At 40.3% G+C, this 19,387-nt stretch overlaps 1 protein-coding gene across 1 annotated transcript in view; it reads left to right on the top strand.

Moving 5' to 3' along the window:
- Positions 1-19,387, top strand: part of JAG2 (jagged canonical Notch ligand 2) — a 72,907-nt gene that overhangs the window by 13,618 nt on the left and 39,902 nt on the right. Inside the window, exon 3 of the mRNA XM_076345593.1 lies at positions 12,836-12,890. Coding sequence (XP_076201708.1) covers positions 12,836-12,890 — 55 coding nt within the window. The remainder of the gene's footprint in view (positions 1-12,835; positions 12,891-19,387) is intronic.

The following is a 19,387-nucleotide window of genomic DNA, read 5'->3' as shown; positions in this document are numbered from 1 at the left end:
GTGCACATGTAATGAGCTTAATTTATCTTGGACTTCTTCCAAAACTTTAAGAAAGGAGTAAGACGTGGATACTTGGTTAATATCAAGTTTGTCTGAAACAGTTCAAAGGTGGTAGCAAGGCTGAAAGCTTCGGCTTAAATCTAATAAAATGACATTAAGATGGTACCCAACTGTCTGCATGGTATTGTACATGTCTCTTTCTAAAAGGCTTTTTTCTCTGTTCTCTAATTTGAACAATACTTTCTTCTGTTCTTTGCTATTGGATTAACTCAGTGGATTTCTGCAAACTGCTAGTGCTAGCTTCAGCTGTGGTGGAGAGGACTGTATCTCAATAGCTGTGAAGTCATGAAAGTAAGATGTAAATAGCTTGTTTATTTCCTTTCATGTAATGATCAGGCAAAATGTCTATTGAAGCTTAATCATGTGGCCCTCTGTCTAAAACAGTGTTTTCTGGTAGGTTTCTGACTTTTTGACCACTAAAATCGGATACTAGCAGAGAAACATCTGCTGGAATTGCTCCTCTTTTCTCTTGTATATAACTTCTGATTTAATCTCAATTTCTAATCTCAATTAAAAATCAACACCCTGTGTTCTTCCTAAATAGGATGGAAGGGAAGGCTATTACTTGAGGTTCTAGCAGGTTTGCAGGGTTGATGCACTTGGGGTTAATTTCATTTTCCTTCCTGCTGCTTCTGCTCTAGAACTGTCAAAAAGAGAAATGAAATCTGCGGAGGTTACACTAGGTTGTCCCATCTGAGACAGGTACAGTACAAACTGTGGCACTTTTTTGATTAACCTCAGGTAAACTAGTAGGATGTTGTCTCTTTTTTTGTATGGTTGTAGTATAGCATACCACATTCTATTGTTTTGGTAGCTGTTATATTTAAAATAGTTTGTTTTGGTAATTGGGCTGACTTTTCTACTATCTGATTTCTTCTAAGGTATAGAAGGAAAGCTTGCTGATGGTATTTTATGTCCCAGTTTGCTTTCCAGAAAACCTCATTGGAACAGGCACATTAACACCTATATCAAAGGTTATTTAAAGATCGGTTAACTTTTAATCAGATTGCGTAAAGGTTTAGTGTATATAGGTGTGTTAGATAAATTAACTAGCAGAGGGGAACTGTGGCAGTAGGAAGGATGACTAATGCTTCTGAGTACTGGTATTGGCTGGTTGCGTTAGCTCTTTCGTGTTCTGCGCTCATCATTAGCTCTGATCAGCCACTGAAACAAAGCTAAGTGACGAGCAGGATGGTTTGTTAAAGCTCTGTTTTCAGGTGGATTTTACTTTGTGTATGTATCATCCTTCTTTATAGTGTCAGTTCTTCCACAGCGGTCATGTATGAACAGAGCATTGCAGTGCTTGGGCATCTGTGGAAGAGCTGACAGTTGGGAGAAGCTGTTCTTTGAGGCCTGTTTTCCACATGCCTAAAGCTTTTTGTGGGACGCTAGGCCTCTGTCCAGCAGATCTAAGGATCACCTCCAAGATGCAGGCAAAATCTGCCATGCTGTTTGTTGCAAATTGAAATGTGTGTGGTGGCTTTCTTTACATAGAAGAAAAGCAGTTTTACTGAGTTGTTGAATGGAATTGAGTTTCTGGAAGTCTTTTCCCATGACTTGTTAGAGACCTGAAGGAGAAGGTCAGTACCCACAGAAGACCAAAATGTTTAAGGCATTTTTTCCCTATCGGACAGTGTGCAAAAGTTTAAATCAAAAAGTTTACCTGAAATAGGTTTACCTCAATAGGTATGTCTCCGAAAGGCCTGTGTCTTAATTTCTGCTTTCCCACGCCGTTCCTTTTGGTCTAAAATGTTTCTTGAGGTCACTAAGAATTCTGATCTCAGCTCAAATTCTGAATCTGTGTTGTCTGAGCCCTGGACTGAGCCTATAGTGATTGTCAGGTACATAGCTACTGAGGCAGATCCAAAGGGCTAAGCGGATATATCTACTGTTTCCCTTTGTCAGGAGTACTTTAGGTATCCATGCAGAGTATCTAGGAGCATCTGTTAGAAATCTAGGCAATCAATCTGGCTTGCTCTGAAGAGACTGGATCTTCTTGCTGTAGTTTGTGTCTGGGATCTTGAGTAATGGCAAGGATTACTTACAATATTTGAAAATAGGTTTTACGGATAGCAGTGTTGCATCTGAGGTGGTTCAGTCAAGCTAGGGAAACTTCTGCAGTAAGTCTGAGACTTTTTTTTTTCTCTTCCAGCTTTAAAGTTCTAATACTTCTTCTTTATTGTTAGCTGGTATTTCCAGACTGTCACAGATGCTCTTGCCTTCACAGCTTTTTGTGCCAGTTGTGCTAACCTAATCTTCACCCTTCCTATTCTATTCTTTCCCTAATTACCCCTGGAGAATACAGGTGATGTTTTGAAAGCTGTTTTGTTCCTTCTTAGAGAGACTGGTTCCTGAGTGACTGAGAGGTCCGGCTTTTAACGGTGGAGGTATTTCTTGCTTGCACTTCAGCTAGTGTGGAAGAACATGTCTGTCTGGAACTGTGATACTTGGCTGAGTGACATATATAGACAGTGCAGAATCACTTTCTTAGTGGAGTAAGAGTAACTAGGAATAGCACCAGCCTTCATCTATGTTACACAGATGCCAGTAGGGATTGGTTTTGTCTACTGTGAATAGAATAGCTAAAGTTTGGAGATGAATTGCCTCATTATTTCAGTTACCTTTCTGTGTAAACCTCAGTTTAATCTTCCCCAAGACAAATACTGGTTTTCTTATAGTTAAACCAGGATTTTTATCACAAATGTGGTGACAAATTCTTGTGTGAAAAATTGCTATAAAATCAGTAAGCTTAGTATTTCACTTGACATTTGTCAATCTTCAGCAAGTTAATAAATGATAAATGCTTGCTGTATTTGTTGTGCGTTTCCCTTATCTTGCCTTGGATGACAGTATGTCCTGCTTTGTGTTACCTGAGTTAATCACTCTTAAAAGACTGTCTGGGTTACATTTTCCTCAGGGGAAGTTTCAGAAGCCTATAGTCCTCTAAACCTTTATTCCAAATAGTCAGGTCTCCCAGTTAATGGCTCTAGCTTAGCTTGTCTTTTTTCTGAATAGCATTCGTTGCATCTACTGCAACAGGTACATGGCTTGCTATGCCTGTATTGCATTATATGGTTTGATTTCTGTAATTATTCTATTTCATGTGACATTTCAGTATTGCAGAGAGCAGAATCTTGATTAGATTTTTCAATTATGACTTCTGTCATGGCTTTCAAAGAGGAGTTCTGAGGTATAACTGTAAATCTAATTCAGAACTAGGTTTTTTTGTCCAGGCTTCCCTTTTTTCCCCTCTAACATTCCTTGGTCACGATTTCGATTACCCTGGGATAGATACTAATGGCTTGGGCAGGCATGCAAGATTCTACAGTGTCTCTTAGTTTTAATGTCAGCCATCAGAAAAAGTGGAATACTTGCTTCAGAACAGCACCCATACTGAAATCAGAGTTCAGGGAACGTAAACAAATGTTCATGGAAGTCTAAGGGCAAGAATATGGAAAATTTCATTCTCCCAAGCTTTGTTTTCAACCTGGGAACTTCCTGAACTAGTTGTGATTGGTGTCTCAAGTATTTGTGCCAGTCTGTCTGTCCTTGGACCCACAAAGCTCTTAAAACCACTTTGCCCTTAGGCAACCTGTGTAACATTTTGCTAAGCTTTGCATTAAGTGCCATCTTCTCTTATTTCTTTTCTTCTGACCATGGCTCCTGTTAGCTTAATTTGATGCCCTTTAGTTCTTGTCAAGAACAAGAAAATGGATGATCTATTGCCTATGTCTAACCATCCCCAGGGCCTTTTGTAGCTTTGTAGACTTCTCTCACATACTCCAGTTGTCTCTCTTCCAGGCTGAGGAGTTTTGACCAGCTCTTTCATTCCTCTCATGGAAATAATTTGGTTCTTTGTTCCTTGTTGCCTTTCTCTGGACCTTTGATTTCTAACATCCCCCTCTTGGGGGATGCTATTCATCCCATCTCTTGGGAGAGGGAGAACAGGAGAGAGAACCACACTGCTTCCCTCCAACTTCAGTTATAGAATCACACAGTGGCATAACACTGAATGTCTTTTTCCTTGTTCCCCCCCCCTGTTCTCTAGCCTCCCCTTCTAGCCAGGGTGCACTTTCCAACTGACTTCTGAATATTAAGTAGTCAAGACATGGATGAGAGTGGGAAGCAGATCTCTTGATCAAAGAACTTGTGTTCAGCTTGTGAAGGGAACTCGCTTACCTAGAAACAAGCTGGCTTTGGTGGATTGAAGGAGTAGCTGTTTATGGAATTAACAAGTCACAAGATGTATTTTGTGAAATCTTGCTTATCAATACAAATTTGCACAGAAGAACAAAGTCACAAGTGTCATTAACTCAGGATTATATGAGGTTCTCCGAAAATGTGTTTACATTCAGCAAGGTTGGAAGCTTAAATGGCAACATTTGAAATACTGTACTCCTGTTATGACAATTGATACAAAGAATTCTTAAAGTTACTGTGGAAAGAGAAAGAAATCATTGGTAAGATTAAATTGTTTATATGTTAGTCTAAGAACTGGTTTCAAGACCTCCTAGAATGCCACTATTCTAGTCACTAGAATAAAATTGTAGTTACTGATCATTCACCTAAGTTTAAATTTATTGTTTATTTATTTATAAATAAATAAATTTATTTATTGAGCGTAATGCTTGCTCAGCTGGTTGGCAAAAAAAAAATTAATCTGTCACTCGTGATGTATTGATTAGTTTTATAAACCAATACTTTTGCTGAGACTTGTGGTACACAGGAGGTGCTGAGAGGTGGCATAGGCAGAAGGAATTTGCAGTAAAATAGAAGTGTTTCAACAAAACTTGTAAATGTGGTAGCTGATAGCTTGGATTGGTATTAAATATTGATGTTCTTCTCCTTTCTTGCTGGAAAATCTCAGCAAAGGCAAGTTATCACAGGAACCTTTGTACCTGAGTAGCTAAGTTCTCAATGATGCCTTTTTGTTGTTGTTGTTTAGTTCTGGAAGTATAAGGAAAATAATGATTTGGAAGCCAATCCTATGGTGTTTGTTCAAATTTAAGTGACCACAGTTGACAGCTTTGACTTCAGAGTTGGAACTTAATCTCCCTGAGTACAGCAGAGATGTGTATATGTTGGAATCAGGGGAGGGGGGGTGGAGTAGGGTGGGGATGAATAGCAGATAGCCATAAAAAGCAGAGGCAGGAATTACTTCTATTCCACAGGACTAGCGTTGCTGCTATGCATGTAGTGGTGAAAGGCACTGCTTTAAAATAGGGACGGGCTCTTCTAGAACCTTTAGTGCCCTGTGAGATGAGAGTAGCTAGCAGATCAGCTTTTCTTCAGATAAGTCCTGATATGACTACTGCTGGGTCAGACCTCCTGCAGTTTTTCTAAAGAAGCTAATGACTTGCTTCTGGCACTGTGAAAAATGTTAGTAAGGTGCATGCTTCCCATTTATTCAAGGATGCTGCTGCTCTGTCTGCAGTAGCTGTCTGACAGAGGGTGCTATCAAAGGTCAGGGCCAGTACTGAGGTGTGGGGAACAAATACTTTTTCTCTAAGACACCATTTGTCACAAGGTTGAATCGGCTGAGATTTGCTGTGAGTTTCTGTCTAGGGTGTTAAGTTATGAGAAGCTTGTGGAGTCTTTCTTCCGATGGTATAGCTTCTCGTATGTAGATGGATCTCCAGAGAGCTTTCTCTTTGCTCTGTATGTGGTCCGAGGTTAATATTCTCCCATGAGGAGCTCTAGTCAGAGACATGGCATTTTGGCCTTTTGAGAGCTACCTGAAAATGGGTCACTTCTACAGGCATAGCTAAAGCTAATATGTGAATTCAGATGACTTTTAGAACTCCACGGCTAAAATGTTTGCTGTCCCATGATATATCAAGACCTCCTCATGTTGAGAAACTCCTGTTGCATTCTGCCATTGCAGCAGGATCAGAGTATCTTCAAACACTCACTTGAAGATCTTCCTACAGATATATCACCTGGTAAGGTATGTCATGATATAGTAGTTTGATCACCTTGGAGAGAAGCATACTATGCTCCGGTTTCACAAAGCACTGGGCACTGCCATACAGATGTTGTAATACCCCTTTGAGTTCCTCCTTGAAGTTGTTCTATCTTTTGGATGCATGCAGCTGGTTGTTGGTAGGATTCTTCCACCTAGTTGCTGGGTAACTTTCTTTAACTGGAGGTGAGTCTCTACCTGGGTGTTAAATTTGATATATTAACTCCAATACTGACTCTAACTTATTCACCTGTTGTTTTTATTTGTGCTCCTTTTGCAATGAAATGAGTCTTAATAGTCTAGACATCTAGATTTCCCCCTGCCACCCCCATATGTGTACACACATACACACCCCTTCAGTTTTGACTTTGCTTAGTTTGGGGGAGGGGTGGAATGAAGTGTTCAAATTCACGTAGGTGGAGATATCAGCCTGTTGCCTGTTAACCATGGCAAAAAATAACCCCCTCTCCCCCCGGTTTTGCAGACTTCCTAAAGATTGTCAGGTGGGGCTAATTCATAAAGAGTTCCTCTCACACAACAGTAGGGCTCCAAAGTTTGTAAACACAGTCCTGCTTTTGTGATTGGGCCAAGAGGAGTATAACTGCAGTAATTGCTCTCAAATAGAAGGCTTCAACTTGCTCAACTGCTTTCTGCTATCTGCTGCTGCTGTTTGCAGTACTCTAACCTGGCCTTCCACAGCACTCCTAACAAAATGAGATTGTTTAGCCCTCGTTTCCAAAGGGAAGGCTTTTGTTTAGGACTTGCTATGCTGGTGGTGCTTACTTCTCAAATGAAAAATGAGGGTTTAGAGGATGGGCATCTTTATGATTTTGTGTGGTGGAATGGCCTCTGCATTCAGCAGACAAGTTCTTGCATGTGAGTGTGGCTGAAATATCCTTCAAGTTTCAAAAAACAGCCCCCTTCCCCCCCCACCCCCAAAATGGGGAACGCTTACTCCTTCAGTAAATGTCTCCATTATGTCTTTATAATGTCTGCTTCTAAAAGATCAACCTGCAGGCTTGTTCCATCTGTCTGCCCTTAAACCTGTGTTGAAGATGAGTCCTGGACCTTCTCAGAATCTTTATTCATTTCTTCCTTACTCCCTTTGCACTTCTGGCTTATTCATGAGGAAGTTGTAAGAACTTGCCTAGCTGCAGAGCTCCTGGGGAAGGAAATGGAATATGCTTGCCTCTAAGTCAGCTTTTTCCATGGCAAACAGGCAGTTTGGGGGAGGGGGAGAGGTGCTGGGGGGGAAAAAAAAAAAAAAGGAGGGGAAGCCCCCAGACCTGTGCTTGCCTTACATGTCTAAAAGTTTCTTAGGAAAGCAAATCTGAGAGTTGACCATGCTGATCAAGACTTAATGGACTTGGTTGCAAGAAGTGTTGGTGATGACTTATTCCAGAAGTTACAAAAATTAGACTAGTAGTAAGAATAGTGCTATGCTGCTGTTGTTTGACCTGTCTTTACGGTTGAAATATTCAAATACAAATGTTGCCTATCCTTGATTGAGGTTTGAAAGGAAATGGTACTTACTGGTGATGAGACCCTGCATTTACTGTGTGACTGTGGAACAAGAAGGTAACGTGGGCTCTGGATTTGTTTGGGAGCCACACTTTTTTCTACTTCATAGCTGATTCCTGATTTCTTCCGAGGTTTTTCCCTGTAGAAACTCCAGTCAGACCTTTTATTCAAATGAAATTGATAGTTCTTTGTTAGAATAAAAGTATTTTAATACACAATAGCTTGTTATTGATGCAGAAAACGCCAAGTATTAATTTCAGCTCAACCTTTAGCTTTTTGCGTTTTTCAGACTTTGAGTTGGAGAATATAAGTTCTATACCTGATTGAAAATGCTGTCAGCAGATTGATCATCTTTCTTGGGATGAGAAGTCTGACATGTCTGGTTTGCAAAAAAAAAAAAAAAAAAAAAACCCAATCCTTTTGAATGTTGATTTGCAAATGTCAAGGTAATGGTAATAGTTCATGAAAAGACAATGCCAAACCAATATTACAGGTCTTGTTTCCCCCTTCCCCAGAAAAGAGGTCGCTGGGATAGTATGGGGAGTGTTTTGTTTAGTGTAAACAGTGGAATAATGCTTTGAAGTTGCTTTTGTCAACACCAATCCTGAGGAAAACACAACTGAAGCAGCATCACCAGGATAAACAGGCTTAATTTGTATCTTTCCAAACTGCTTGGCACATCTATTTAGTTAACTCCTACGAAATGGTTCTTTCATAAAGCTGTGCTCTTCTGCAGAAGTGTGCTGATGCTCCTCTTCTGACTCAAGCCTTTAACATCTGTTTTCTGATTTGATGAGCACAAATGCTGTCTTGTGTTTAATTCTTTCAGGAAGATAAACCTAGACACCAGAGTCAGTAGAAACAAGTGTATTTTCAGTGCTGTATGTTCACCCCCGTCCCCTCCCCCTCCAATCTGTGCCATGGTCACTTTTAAAATATTTTCTAAATATTTTGCTAGTACTAGTTGAAATGAACAACAGATACTACTTTACAAAGCTTTTCTTATGTATGGGAACAGACTGGAATGTGCATGTCCTGCTGTTGTGAGGTGCTAGTCATATCAGCCTACAACAAGAGTTCTGCACAAGTTAGAAAAGAAGCAGGTGTGGTGGTGTTTGTGTATTATGCATAAAACTCATTAATTTGGGGCATTCTTAGGATACTTGTTAGAAAACTATACAGAGTTTTCTGTTAAATTTATGTGGGAACTTGCACGCACTTATATCTATATCAATAATCTCTGTGGAGAACTTCTTACCTTAAATAGCTTTTAAGCTAGCCTGTTCTTATTGAAGATATATCAAAGAACCAGTACCGCTGGATGATGTGAGGGGTTTAAAGATTTGCAGTATGGGTAGACCTTAGATTCTGGACAAGAGCTAAATTAATGCAAGTTCTGTAATCATTTTTTGAAAGCACAATTTAAGGAAGATGTTGTCTGGTGTAAGTATCTGTGCTACAGAAGAGTTACTTGCAGCTGCTGTTAGCAGAAGATGTGCTGGGCAGTCTGTTAGACTTTCTGTTGAAGAGTACAGACGGGACTAATGCAAGCCAATGGTAGAGCTTTTATAAAATGAGTATGTCCATTATGTAAGCTAAAAGTACTCTTCAAAATCTATATCCATTAGTGTTATCCAGCTTATAGCTCTTACTCTGGTTATTGGGCAGGGTTACAGTGTGGGTGAGAGTATGGATATTAAAATTTCCACTAATAAATGTTTTTGATAGTCAAACAAATGTTTCTGATAGTTGAGTGATAACTGGAAAGCTCTTAGTGCAGCATATCATGAACATATTTGGTAACACGAATGCTTCTTTGTAAGTTTTCAGCTGTTGTTTTAAAGTGAAGTGCAAAATTCAGAAGAATTTAAGCAGATCTAGTGCAAGACTTGATACTTGGGGGGGGAGAGGGGGTTTTTTGAACCAGTAGATTAAGGATCCGTTTCCTGGTTTGAGGTGTAGTAATTGTAACATGAGGTTCCATCACACTATCGCAGAGAGGAATTCCTCTTTAAAGTTACTGACTAGCTGTAGGTGAGGAAGAGATGACAGGTTGGGCTGGTAACCTTAACTGCCTTCTCTAGAGGTAGACTAGCCACAAAAATAAGTTTCTCTTCTGATTACATTCTTACTATGTCTCTTAGGGGTTTTTGAAGGGTGACTGTGTAACTGTCAGTAGAAAGCAGGAAGTTGCACAACAAAGAACTGTCCCAGCTGAAACTGATTTTTCCAGTAAATATGCATTTGTCTATCAATACCGTTTACTGACATTTGAATAACATCTCTAATCTCCTACAAGCGTGACTACAAGCTTTCCTAAAATGTTACACTCTGTATGCTGGCTCAGGTGTAAATGGCCAAGTGCTTGCCTGTTAGCCCAGAAGTAGACATGGGGAAACTGAGGCTATGGGATGCCAGTAAGTGAAAGGATTTAATAGTGTGGGGTGGGTCTCGTCCTTGTTGTGTATGCTCTTTAAGCTTTTTATAGGTGGGCTTATAGTTCTTGATGGCCACCAGTGGGAGGAAGGTAAAAGCAAATGCTTGAAACCAGCCTGTGCAACCTGGGGCTTGCAGAGACACGTCCTTGCCCTGCCTGCCACCAGGAGGCAGCACGAGCTGTGCGGGCTGCAGAGGTCAGTTATTTGGCCAGAAGTTCAGTTGTTCCACATCTTGGAAGAAGAGCTATGCACCAGTCATAGTTGCTTGTAATGTACTATTAAATTTCTATAAGGTAGTAGAGGAATATTTTCAACTCCAGAGTCTATGCCAGCTTAGATGGTCAGATTTGCCACCAGAGCTGTGGGACTCCTTATTTTAAGCATCTTAAAATTGGTAGAATGCCTCTTTATGCCCATTCATACCTTCCAGCATGCATGCTGGAACAGTGCATTGCGTGGAGCTCTCTTTACCCACAAAAATTCCCTAGCATCCTAGGCAAAGATACAAATCTGCTTTCAAGTGGAATGATGGGAAGGCATAGTTGCCTGATCTGTTTCCTAAGACAGCAAGTCCAGCTTAAATTTTTTTCTGCCTTAGCCTGTGTGGGCAGTCAGATGCAACAGCCAATTTGCAGTAGGAAAGACCAGCACTTACACAAGATGAGTAAGTGGACATCTGGAAGCACTTGAGTGCTATTTTGTACTTCTAATACAAATCAATGGAACACAGGAAAACAGAGATATGTTAGAAGATCAGTTGTTAAAAGCAGAGGAAGTGGATAACAGAGCTTTGGATCATGCACTGATTTGCAGAATTGTGCCTAGGTTAACACTTTTAATTTTGACCCAAAATAAGGAGACTTGTAATTGCCAGAAGATAATGTTAGGGTAATACTGTATAGTACTTATTTTCTGATACTATTCACTTCACATTTATTTTTTAGGTAGCAGTTTAGGAGAGGGGCAGCAGGTAGTGTTTTCAGAATGCAGTAGGATCCTGTCCTGCTTCCCTAAATGCTGAGATTGGGGGGCAGGGGAGAGCAGGGAGTTGGAGGGTGAAGCTACTGAAATGCTTCACTAACACTTGTTTTCAAAAAAAATTTGTGGAGTTGTGCTTTATTGTCATACCTCAGAAGTAGAGGCCTTAACTTCTCAGCTGATCTCCATCAGTTGTTCTTTTCCAAAAACAGTTTGAGCCCAAGTACGCCTCTGTCCATTGTAGTCACTGCTGAGCTTCGTTTTTCCCTCCTTCCTTGAGTGTAATCTATTTACCACTAAACCTTTATCTGTTTCAATGATGGAAGGTCTTCCCTAGTGTATGTCTGAAGGCTGAAAGTACAGAAGAAACATTTTTCAAAGGCATAGCTTGTGGTTTATATGTTAATGTAACTAAGCAATAGAAAAATACATGCTCAGTTTAGTGCATTTCTGAATAGACTGATTCCTTGCTGTAGTCATGAAGGACCTCAGGCAAAGCCCTTCTGCTTAGGGTGCTGCACTGATCTTTCTTGTTGTTGTTGCTGCTGCTGTTGTTCTAAAATAGGGAGATTTCAGTGTTATGATCAGCCCTTCTTGGTGGGGAGGCGAAGGGCATACAAAGCACTTTAGACATTTTTACTTTGAGATAGCTTCTATCTCTTGATGTAGCAGTAAAATAGTCCTAAGCACCCTATGAAAGATAGCTGAATTTTTACATAATCCTCTTCCTAAGATGGTGCTCTTAATTTCTTGGCTGAATGTCCCCAGGTTCATGTGAATTCTGTGCACATTAAGGCTTGGTTCTGCTGTATTTAACGAGCTTCAGTTTTTGGTGTGGCTTGCCTCTAAGCACAAAGATGTGTATGTGAGGGTTTTAGGATAGTGGTGGAATAATGTTTTCTGTTCTTGGAGGTTTTTTCCTTGGTTTTAAATGTATGTGAGAATCTCAATGTTAACTTGGACAAGTTGGAAACTGTCAAAGCTGAAGGGTTTGATAGCTACTCTTGTTAAACTCGAAACAGGTAAACGCTACATGTATGTGTAAGGTAACTTTTTCCTAAATAACTTTAGTATTTGAATATCAACATCTATCCTACGTATTTGGTCATAAAACCAAGAAAAATGCCTGAAGCCTCGCTTTAGTGAAGTAAAGCCTTCATGTTTTTTCTAAATCATTTTAAAACTGTCTGAAATCATGCTTTTCCTCTTTCCTCAGGGGAAGTATACCACCCCAAGTGTGCTTCCTTTAACAATTTATGTTTCTGCCGTGTCTTTTGCAGGTCCATTTTTCACACTACCCCTTTCATGGGAAAGAACTCTGAATTCTTGATAGATGCAGGGTGGATTTTTGTGTGTTTCTTCTTTAGATACATTTTTCTAGAAAACGGCAAAGATCTATTATATAGACTGATCTTTCACGTGCTTCCTAAAGGATGGCTCTGACTTTATTTCTTTTTTTGGTCTTCAGTTGCTTAAGTCTTAAATATCCTAGCTGTTTCCCAACGTTCGGAACCCCTCACTTCATTCAAACGTTTTAGGGCTACTTCTGAAGAGGATTTCTGTGGCTAAGCAAAGCCAAGAATTAGATGCAGTGGGAGGAGAATAATAATAATAATTCAGTCCTTGGTGTGTGTGGGGGAATGTTTTTGTTTTGCTGTTAGCATGCTTTGCCCCACAATTTTTAATGCTGTTACATTTCATGCTTTTGAGGAGATGCCTTCAAAGGCTTTCACATGACAGCAGAGAAGTGAAATTTTTAACTGCTTTCAGTTGGCTTTCTTGTAGCAGCAATATCTGCTTATTCCAAATCACTGTTTGTGTCTGGTGTGCAATGGTAGGTTTTTTTATTACTAACTGGTGTCTTGTTTCTTTTCAGAGATCGTTCACATTAATAATAGAAGCATGGGATTGGGATAATGATACAAAAGCTGGTGAGTATTTATGTAAAACGTGCAGTTTCCACTTAACTCTGTGCTGTATGTACACAGATTGGGGAGGGGGGAAATGGTATGCTGCTGCAATTAGCCATCCCTCCAAATTGGTCTGAATGCAAGCCTGCTATCTAAGTAAAGGGCATGTACAAATCCAAGCAGTGAATACTGGGTTAGGAACTGTGAAAATTTATTACTGATAGGAAAAAGAATGGTCAATAGTAATTGAAGGTTGTAATACATGGCTCTTAATAATTAGCTTTAAAAATGTTTAAAAAAAAAAAAAATCGTGGTAGGCCCTCTTAAAAAAAGGAAAATTGTCTGTGTTGCACTTTAAATTCTTCTCAGTTTACCCCTAACCATGTTGTGCAATACTTCTCGTGATCAGGTAAACAAATAAACATTCTTGCTCCCCATAAAGAAAACATGGTTGATGTTTTTGATGGAAGTGTTCTAAATCATGGTATGATTCCTTCTCTGTTTGTTTCTCCTCAAGTGCTGAAAGTTACCTTGCATTTCTGGTCTAAATGCTAATGCTCAGTATCAGAGCAGGGCTGTTGATCTGAAGGAAAAGCAAGATTATTGTATAAGTACTTCAAAATCATATGAAGATGCTGGTTGCCATATTGTTGCTAAAGTAGGACTCCAGCTTGAACCTACTCTTTGGTAATGGTTTACAAACCTGTCTTAAAATAATCAACACTTTTGGCTACAAGTGTCAAGTGAACTTCAAACTTCAATTGTGGTTAACGATGGACTATTTAATCTTGGCTGGGATCAATATAGAGGAAGATAAGTGTGTGGACATTAAGATAGCAAAAGTGTATGTCCCGAATAATCATCAGTTTCTAATTATAGGTTCCATTCTGTGCTGCTTTACTGACCATCCTTATCAAGATGCATCAAGCATAAAAAAAATCAGCAAAGCTCAATTGATATTAAGACTATGTTAGAGTTTCAAGGTCCTTTTCCTTGAAGATTGGGATCAGTCCCACTTGCATTTTCCTGACAGACTTTCCTAATTTAGAGATATTCATAACATACTCTGTCTCCAATGACAGACAAAGTAATGATGAGTTTGTAGTTTGTTCCTGAGCCTTCCCTCTGCTAAAATTAAGCTTCTCTTGTCTTGTTGTTTAATAGCTCCTTCAACCTTTTCTAATAGGTATGTTTTCTTTAGATCTCTGGTAATGGATGGCTGGGCCCAAAGAGTTGTGGTGAATGGAGTTAAATCCAGTTGGTGGCCGGTCACAAGCGGTGTTCCCCAGGGCTCAGTACTGGGGCCAGTTCTGTTTAATATCTTTATCAATGATCTGGACGAGGGGATCGAGTGCACCCTCAGTAAGTTTGCAGACGACACCAAGTTGGGCGGGAGTGTTGATCTGCTCAAGGGTAGGAAGGCTCTGCAGAGGGACCTGGACAGGCTGGATCGATGGGCCAAGGCCAACTGTATGAGGTTCAACAAGGCCAAGTGCCGCGTCCTGCACTTGGGTCACAACAACCCCATGCAGCGCTACAGGCTTGGGGAAGAGTGGCTGGAAAGCTGCCTGGTGGAAAAGGACCTGGGGGTGCTGGTCGACAGCCGGCTGAACATGAGCCGGCAGTGTGCCCAGGTGGCCAAGAAGGCCAATGGCATCCTGGCCTGTATCAGAAATAGTGTGGCCAGCAGGAGTAGGGAAGTGATCGTGCCCCTGTACTTGGCACTGGTGAGGCTGCACCTCGAATACTGTGTTCAGTTTTGGACCCCTCACTACAAGAAGGATGTTGAGGTGCTGGAGCGTGTCTAAAGAAGGGCAGCAAAGCTGGTGAAGGGTCTAGAGCACAAGTCTTGTGAGGAGCAGCTGAGGGAGCTGGGGTTGTTCAGCCTGGAGAAAAGGAGGCTGAGGGGAGACCTCATCGCTCTCTACAACTCCCTGAAAGGAGGTTTTAGCGAGGTGGGGGTCGGTTTCTTCTCCCAAGTAACAAGCGATAGGACGAGAGGAAATGGCCTCAAGTTGCTCCAGGGGTGGTTTAGATTGGATATTAGGAAAAAATTCTTCACTGAAAGGGTTGTCAAGCATTGGAACAGGCTGCCCAGGGATAGTGGTTGAGTCCCCATCCCTGGAGGTATTTAAAAGACATGTAGATGTGGTGCTTAGGGATATGGTTGACTTGGCAGGGCTAGGTTAATGGCTGGATGATCTTAAAGGTCTTTTCCAACCTAAACAATTCTGTGTTTCTAAGTAATTCATGTTGCTGCAACCCTTCAGTTGGTCCACAGCCTTCTTGAATGGCACTTCCCAAAGCTGGACAATGTATTCAAAATGAGATCTTGGGTGCTAAGCAGAGTAACCCTGAATCTTGAATAAGTTTAGATATCCTACATAGCGACAGATTGGAGGCGTCCTCTTGAATGCTTTGTTCAAAAAGTACTACATGAAGTTAATTCCTTCAAATAGTTTCCAGCTTGGGAATAATCTACCTAGGGGCAGCTAGTACAGCGAATATTGGAATATTCATGCCCTAGTTCTAGATGGCAGATCAACTCATGAGATGGTGTAGATGGAGGTGAACATGAAGAGCCTGTCTGCAAAAACAGATCTGTATGCATTTAAGTGCTGAATTTTGTTTTTTAATAAGCTACTTAATAAATAATGCTCTTCTAACTTGCTATGTTTATGCCTTAGAATCTGCAGAATCTTCTTGCAAATCTGTAGCTTTAAAATCCAGGTTTTTTAAAATACACTTGATAAGGGGACAATCAGTTTAGGCTTGTGTTACGTCTTTCTTATGCCTTTTAGTTTTTAACATGCTCTAACAAATCTTTTTACTTGCATTGATGTAATTTTTTTTCCTGAATTTCAGGACAACAGGATATATAGTGTCTTTTGGAGGCCCAGTGGGCCATCTCCTTATTTTAACAGTTTCAGTGAATTACAGGAGTCTATATTAAGTGTCAGATTGCAGTTTAGCTCTTGTGAGGAATTGCTAATGGAAGGTGAACTTCCCTTTAATATAGGCTGCCAGAGAGGTGCTGTTAAGCTGTATTGCATTTGAAACTCAGAAGGCTGGCTTGTCGTGTGAATTTAGGAAGGCTTTCTTGGCCTATAACTTGGCAGAAGACTAGCTAAACACTTGTTTTAGTTAAATGTTTCTGTAGTCTGTTTACTGGTTTCATGATAGAGACCTGTTGCTTTGCCATGCTGCAATTTAGACTTGCATATTAGATTTTTAGGAAGAATTCCTTAATGCTGAAGACTTTCTTTTTTCTTTTTTTTTTGAGTGGTCTTGGCAGAGAGTCCTCCAGTAGGTTTTGCCTTGTGAATCTGTCAAGATGCAAAGACACTTCCCTTGTATTTCTGCAAGGACTGCTGAACTGCCAAACAGGGACAGATCAGTAAAAAATCATATGTAAGAGAATAAGAAAGGGAATATGGCAACTCCTCCAGAGAAAAGACAAACAGTATCTGCATCCTGGAGGGGTGAAGAGCATAGCTGTGGAAAGCTGAACTCCCTGTCATATCTTGAACATTGAGCTGATCTCTCTGGATCAGGTTACATGTGTCTTCTGTTGCTACTGTAAGAAAGATTAATCAAAGTAATTGCCAGAGTCTGTTTATAAGCTGATTAATTAGTTTCAAAGTCAGGTTTTGCTTTCCTTTAATGGGGATGAGTAAGGCTGACAGTTAAATGCAGGTCCTGTGTTCCTGCTTGGACTTTTAAGTAGGTATTTATAAAAAAAAAACAAACACCAAAACCCCAAAAAAACCCCAAAACCCCAACAAAAAAACCCCAAACAAACCAAGAACTTGGAAAGAGAGGTTTCCAGTGAACAACTTGAAGGTTTTAGAACAGTTGTCATTCTTCCCTCCCTCTATTGTCTAGCATGCTGTATTCTTGCACCCATTGAAAGCAAGGCAAGGGTGCTCAGAGCAGATCTGTGAAGTACCATCTCAAGAACAAGTCTGCCAGAGCAAGTGTTTCCCTCAAACTACGGACCCTAAGAGGGGCTTTCAAACCCCGATTCCTGAAGTACTTCTGCACTTTTTCCCTCCTCAGCACAGCAGGGCTGGCTCAGAGGGAAAGCTTGTGGCAGTATAGCGTTACCACTTGTTTGCTTTGTGAGGGTGAAGGAGGGGGAGAGGAAACTGCGTTAGATACAAAGTCACTGTAAAGGGCCTGTTCTGTGTCATCTGTCATAGCAGTTCGTGCTACTTTCCAGGTACGTCATTTGACTTGGCAAACTTACAGTTGCATAGCAGAGGTCTTGGCAATGCCTAACCCAGCACTGCCATTATGAAGCAAGCTGGCATCTTCATGTGTGAAGTAACTTTCTATTTGACTACATGTCTACTGCGGGGATGCAGTGGTTGCCTTCCTCTTTCCTGTTAGTCTGTAGGAGACTGATCTGTCCTAATGGCTTTTTGACATGGTTGCTTGAAAAAGGCTGAAGAGGAGGTACTTCCTGAGAAGGGAACCTCCTGTTCCTTTGGGCATGAAGTTCTTATGCTACTGTGTGTGTTTTCTTGCAAACAGCTACCAGCATCACCGTTTGTATTGCCCTGTGAGTGGCTTGTTGGGAATGTCTGACCGCTGCTAAAAGTTAGTGTGTTGGTGAGCAGTGCTCTTATTTAAGTGTAGTCATGGCTCCTGATTGCACAGTTACAGTTAAATACTCTTTGGATAAGGATTCCTCTTCCAAAAATCCAAAAAGATGCTTAATTGAAGAACCACCTTTTAGCTATCATCTCCTTTTATGCAAACATCTATGCCACTGTCTGCTTTTCTAGGGAGACTTGTAGAAAACTTCCTAGTAATGAAGAAGCCCTATTGCTTCTGAGGTGTGTGGGGGTTAGAGTAGTGTTGCTGCTTTTTTGGCCAATAACCAGAGATTCAGTTATGCAGCTCACTGCCTTTACTGAGGGCTAAAAGTAACGCGTGTGAGTTCCTAATGTGAATTGTAATGGTAAACCAGATGCAGGGAGCAAACTTGTCTCATCAAAACAGTTAAATGTGAGAGACTGAATATCTTCAGAAACACTTTGGCATTGTGGGGGAGGAAGGAGGAACCTTGACAAACATGTTCCTCCCTGCGATTACAGATCTCTTTGGAAGATGCACCTTCTATTTGTGATCAGTTTTAAATTTGAAGTAAAGCAGAATTCTCATACTTTAGTACTTAAGAATTTAGTATTAGAAACTAATTGACTCAGAGCCGATTTCCTGATGCCTTTTGTGGTTCAGGCTTCAAATTATTTGGCTTGCTTATTTAGGCTGTTAAGCCCTACTTTTATTGATATAAGCTAGAGGAAAAGCTCTTAAGACTCAGAATACATTCTTTTTCAGAGGAGTTTGTGAAGAAGTTCAAAAAAAAAAAGGTACTATTGGGTTATTTCCCCTGTTCTTGACCCCAGGTATTAAGAGGACTGTTCTGCATAGGTGTATTTGCAATAGCTGTAATGCTTGTTCCAGTTGTTTAACTGTGTCTGAATCTGCATTAGCCTGAAGATGCTTGATAAGACTTTAATTATATAAGCCACTCCTTTTATCCCAGGACCTGTTCTTCAGTCCATCTGATGCACTTTGAGGAAACGCTTTTATAGCAGTGGCTGTTGCAGCCATTTTTAATGAGCCTCTGTTGCTTATAGCTGGAAAATAGCTCTATAATGCATATTTGCTATTTGTTCAAATATCTTGGCCATCCAATGATTCAGCATTTTTCCTTTATGGTTTTTCATCAAGGTTTTCAGATCAATAGTCATTAGAGACGAAAGATTATGAAAGGATGTTGAATCTAATCATGAAGCTTTTAATGGTGACTGGTGGTATGATAGATATCCTGTTCAGTCAAAAATAAAATGCAGGCAGCGTTTTCTAGCTTGCAGGTTTCTTATCCACTCTTACACTGACCACGTGCTGCTGGATGACGGAGGAGTTCACGTATAGGAATTTGAGAGTTAAAGAACAGGGAATAGACTTCAGTGTGTCTTGTCTAGCCATAAAATGTTTTATGCAGACTAGTCCAGGCAAGCATGAATTGTAGCCTATACATGGCAATACCACTTTTAATGTTAAAATATTAAAGCAGAGAGATACTTTGAGTTCTTAATAATTGGAGAACCTTTCAATGCTTAATTAAAACAGCTTTTTTTTTTAGTTCAATATTCCTTAATTTTAAAAGGAAAGATTTTTGTGGTAGAAGCAAGCTTGAAAAAAGATGTTAAGATAACAAAATGCATTGCAGAGCCCATTACTTATGTAGCTCTCCTTTTTATTTAATGTTGGAGTGACTGAAAATTGTCACTTGAGTCCATTTACATGCTGAGGGGGAAGTGCAGCTTTGGTAACAGACGCACAGGATACCCCTATGTTGTCAATAACTTCCTAGGTGAGAAACAGTCACTCCTTTGGTTTTATTTTCTAAACCGATTAGGTTAATGAGTTCTAGAAAGTAGGTGAAACTCTGAGCTGGCAATACTATAGCTGTTTCATAAATGGGTATGAAATTAATGTATACA

The sequence above is a fragment of the Aptenodytes patagonicus genome, chromosome 7 (genome assembly GCF_965638725.1).
Source record: "Aptenodytes patagonicus chromosome 7, bAptPat1.pri.cur, whole genome shotgun sequence".
Classification (NCBI taxonomy): domain Eukaryota; kingdom Metazoa; phylum Chordata; class Aves; order Sphenisciformes; family Spheniscidae; genus Aptenodytes; species Aptenodytes patagonicus.
This window is presented reverse-complemented; position numbering and strand designations above follow the sequence as displayed.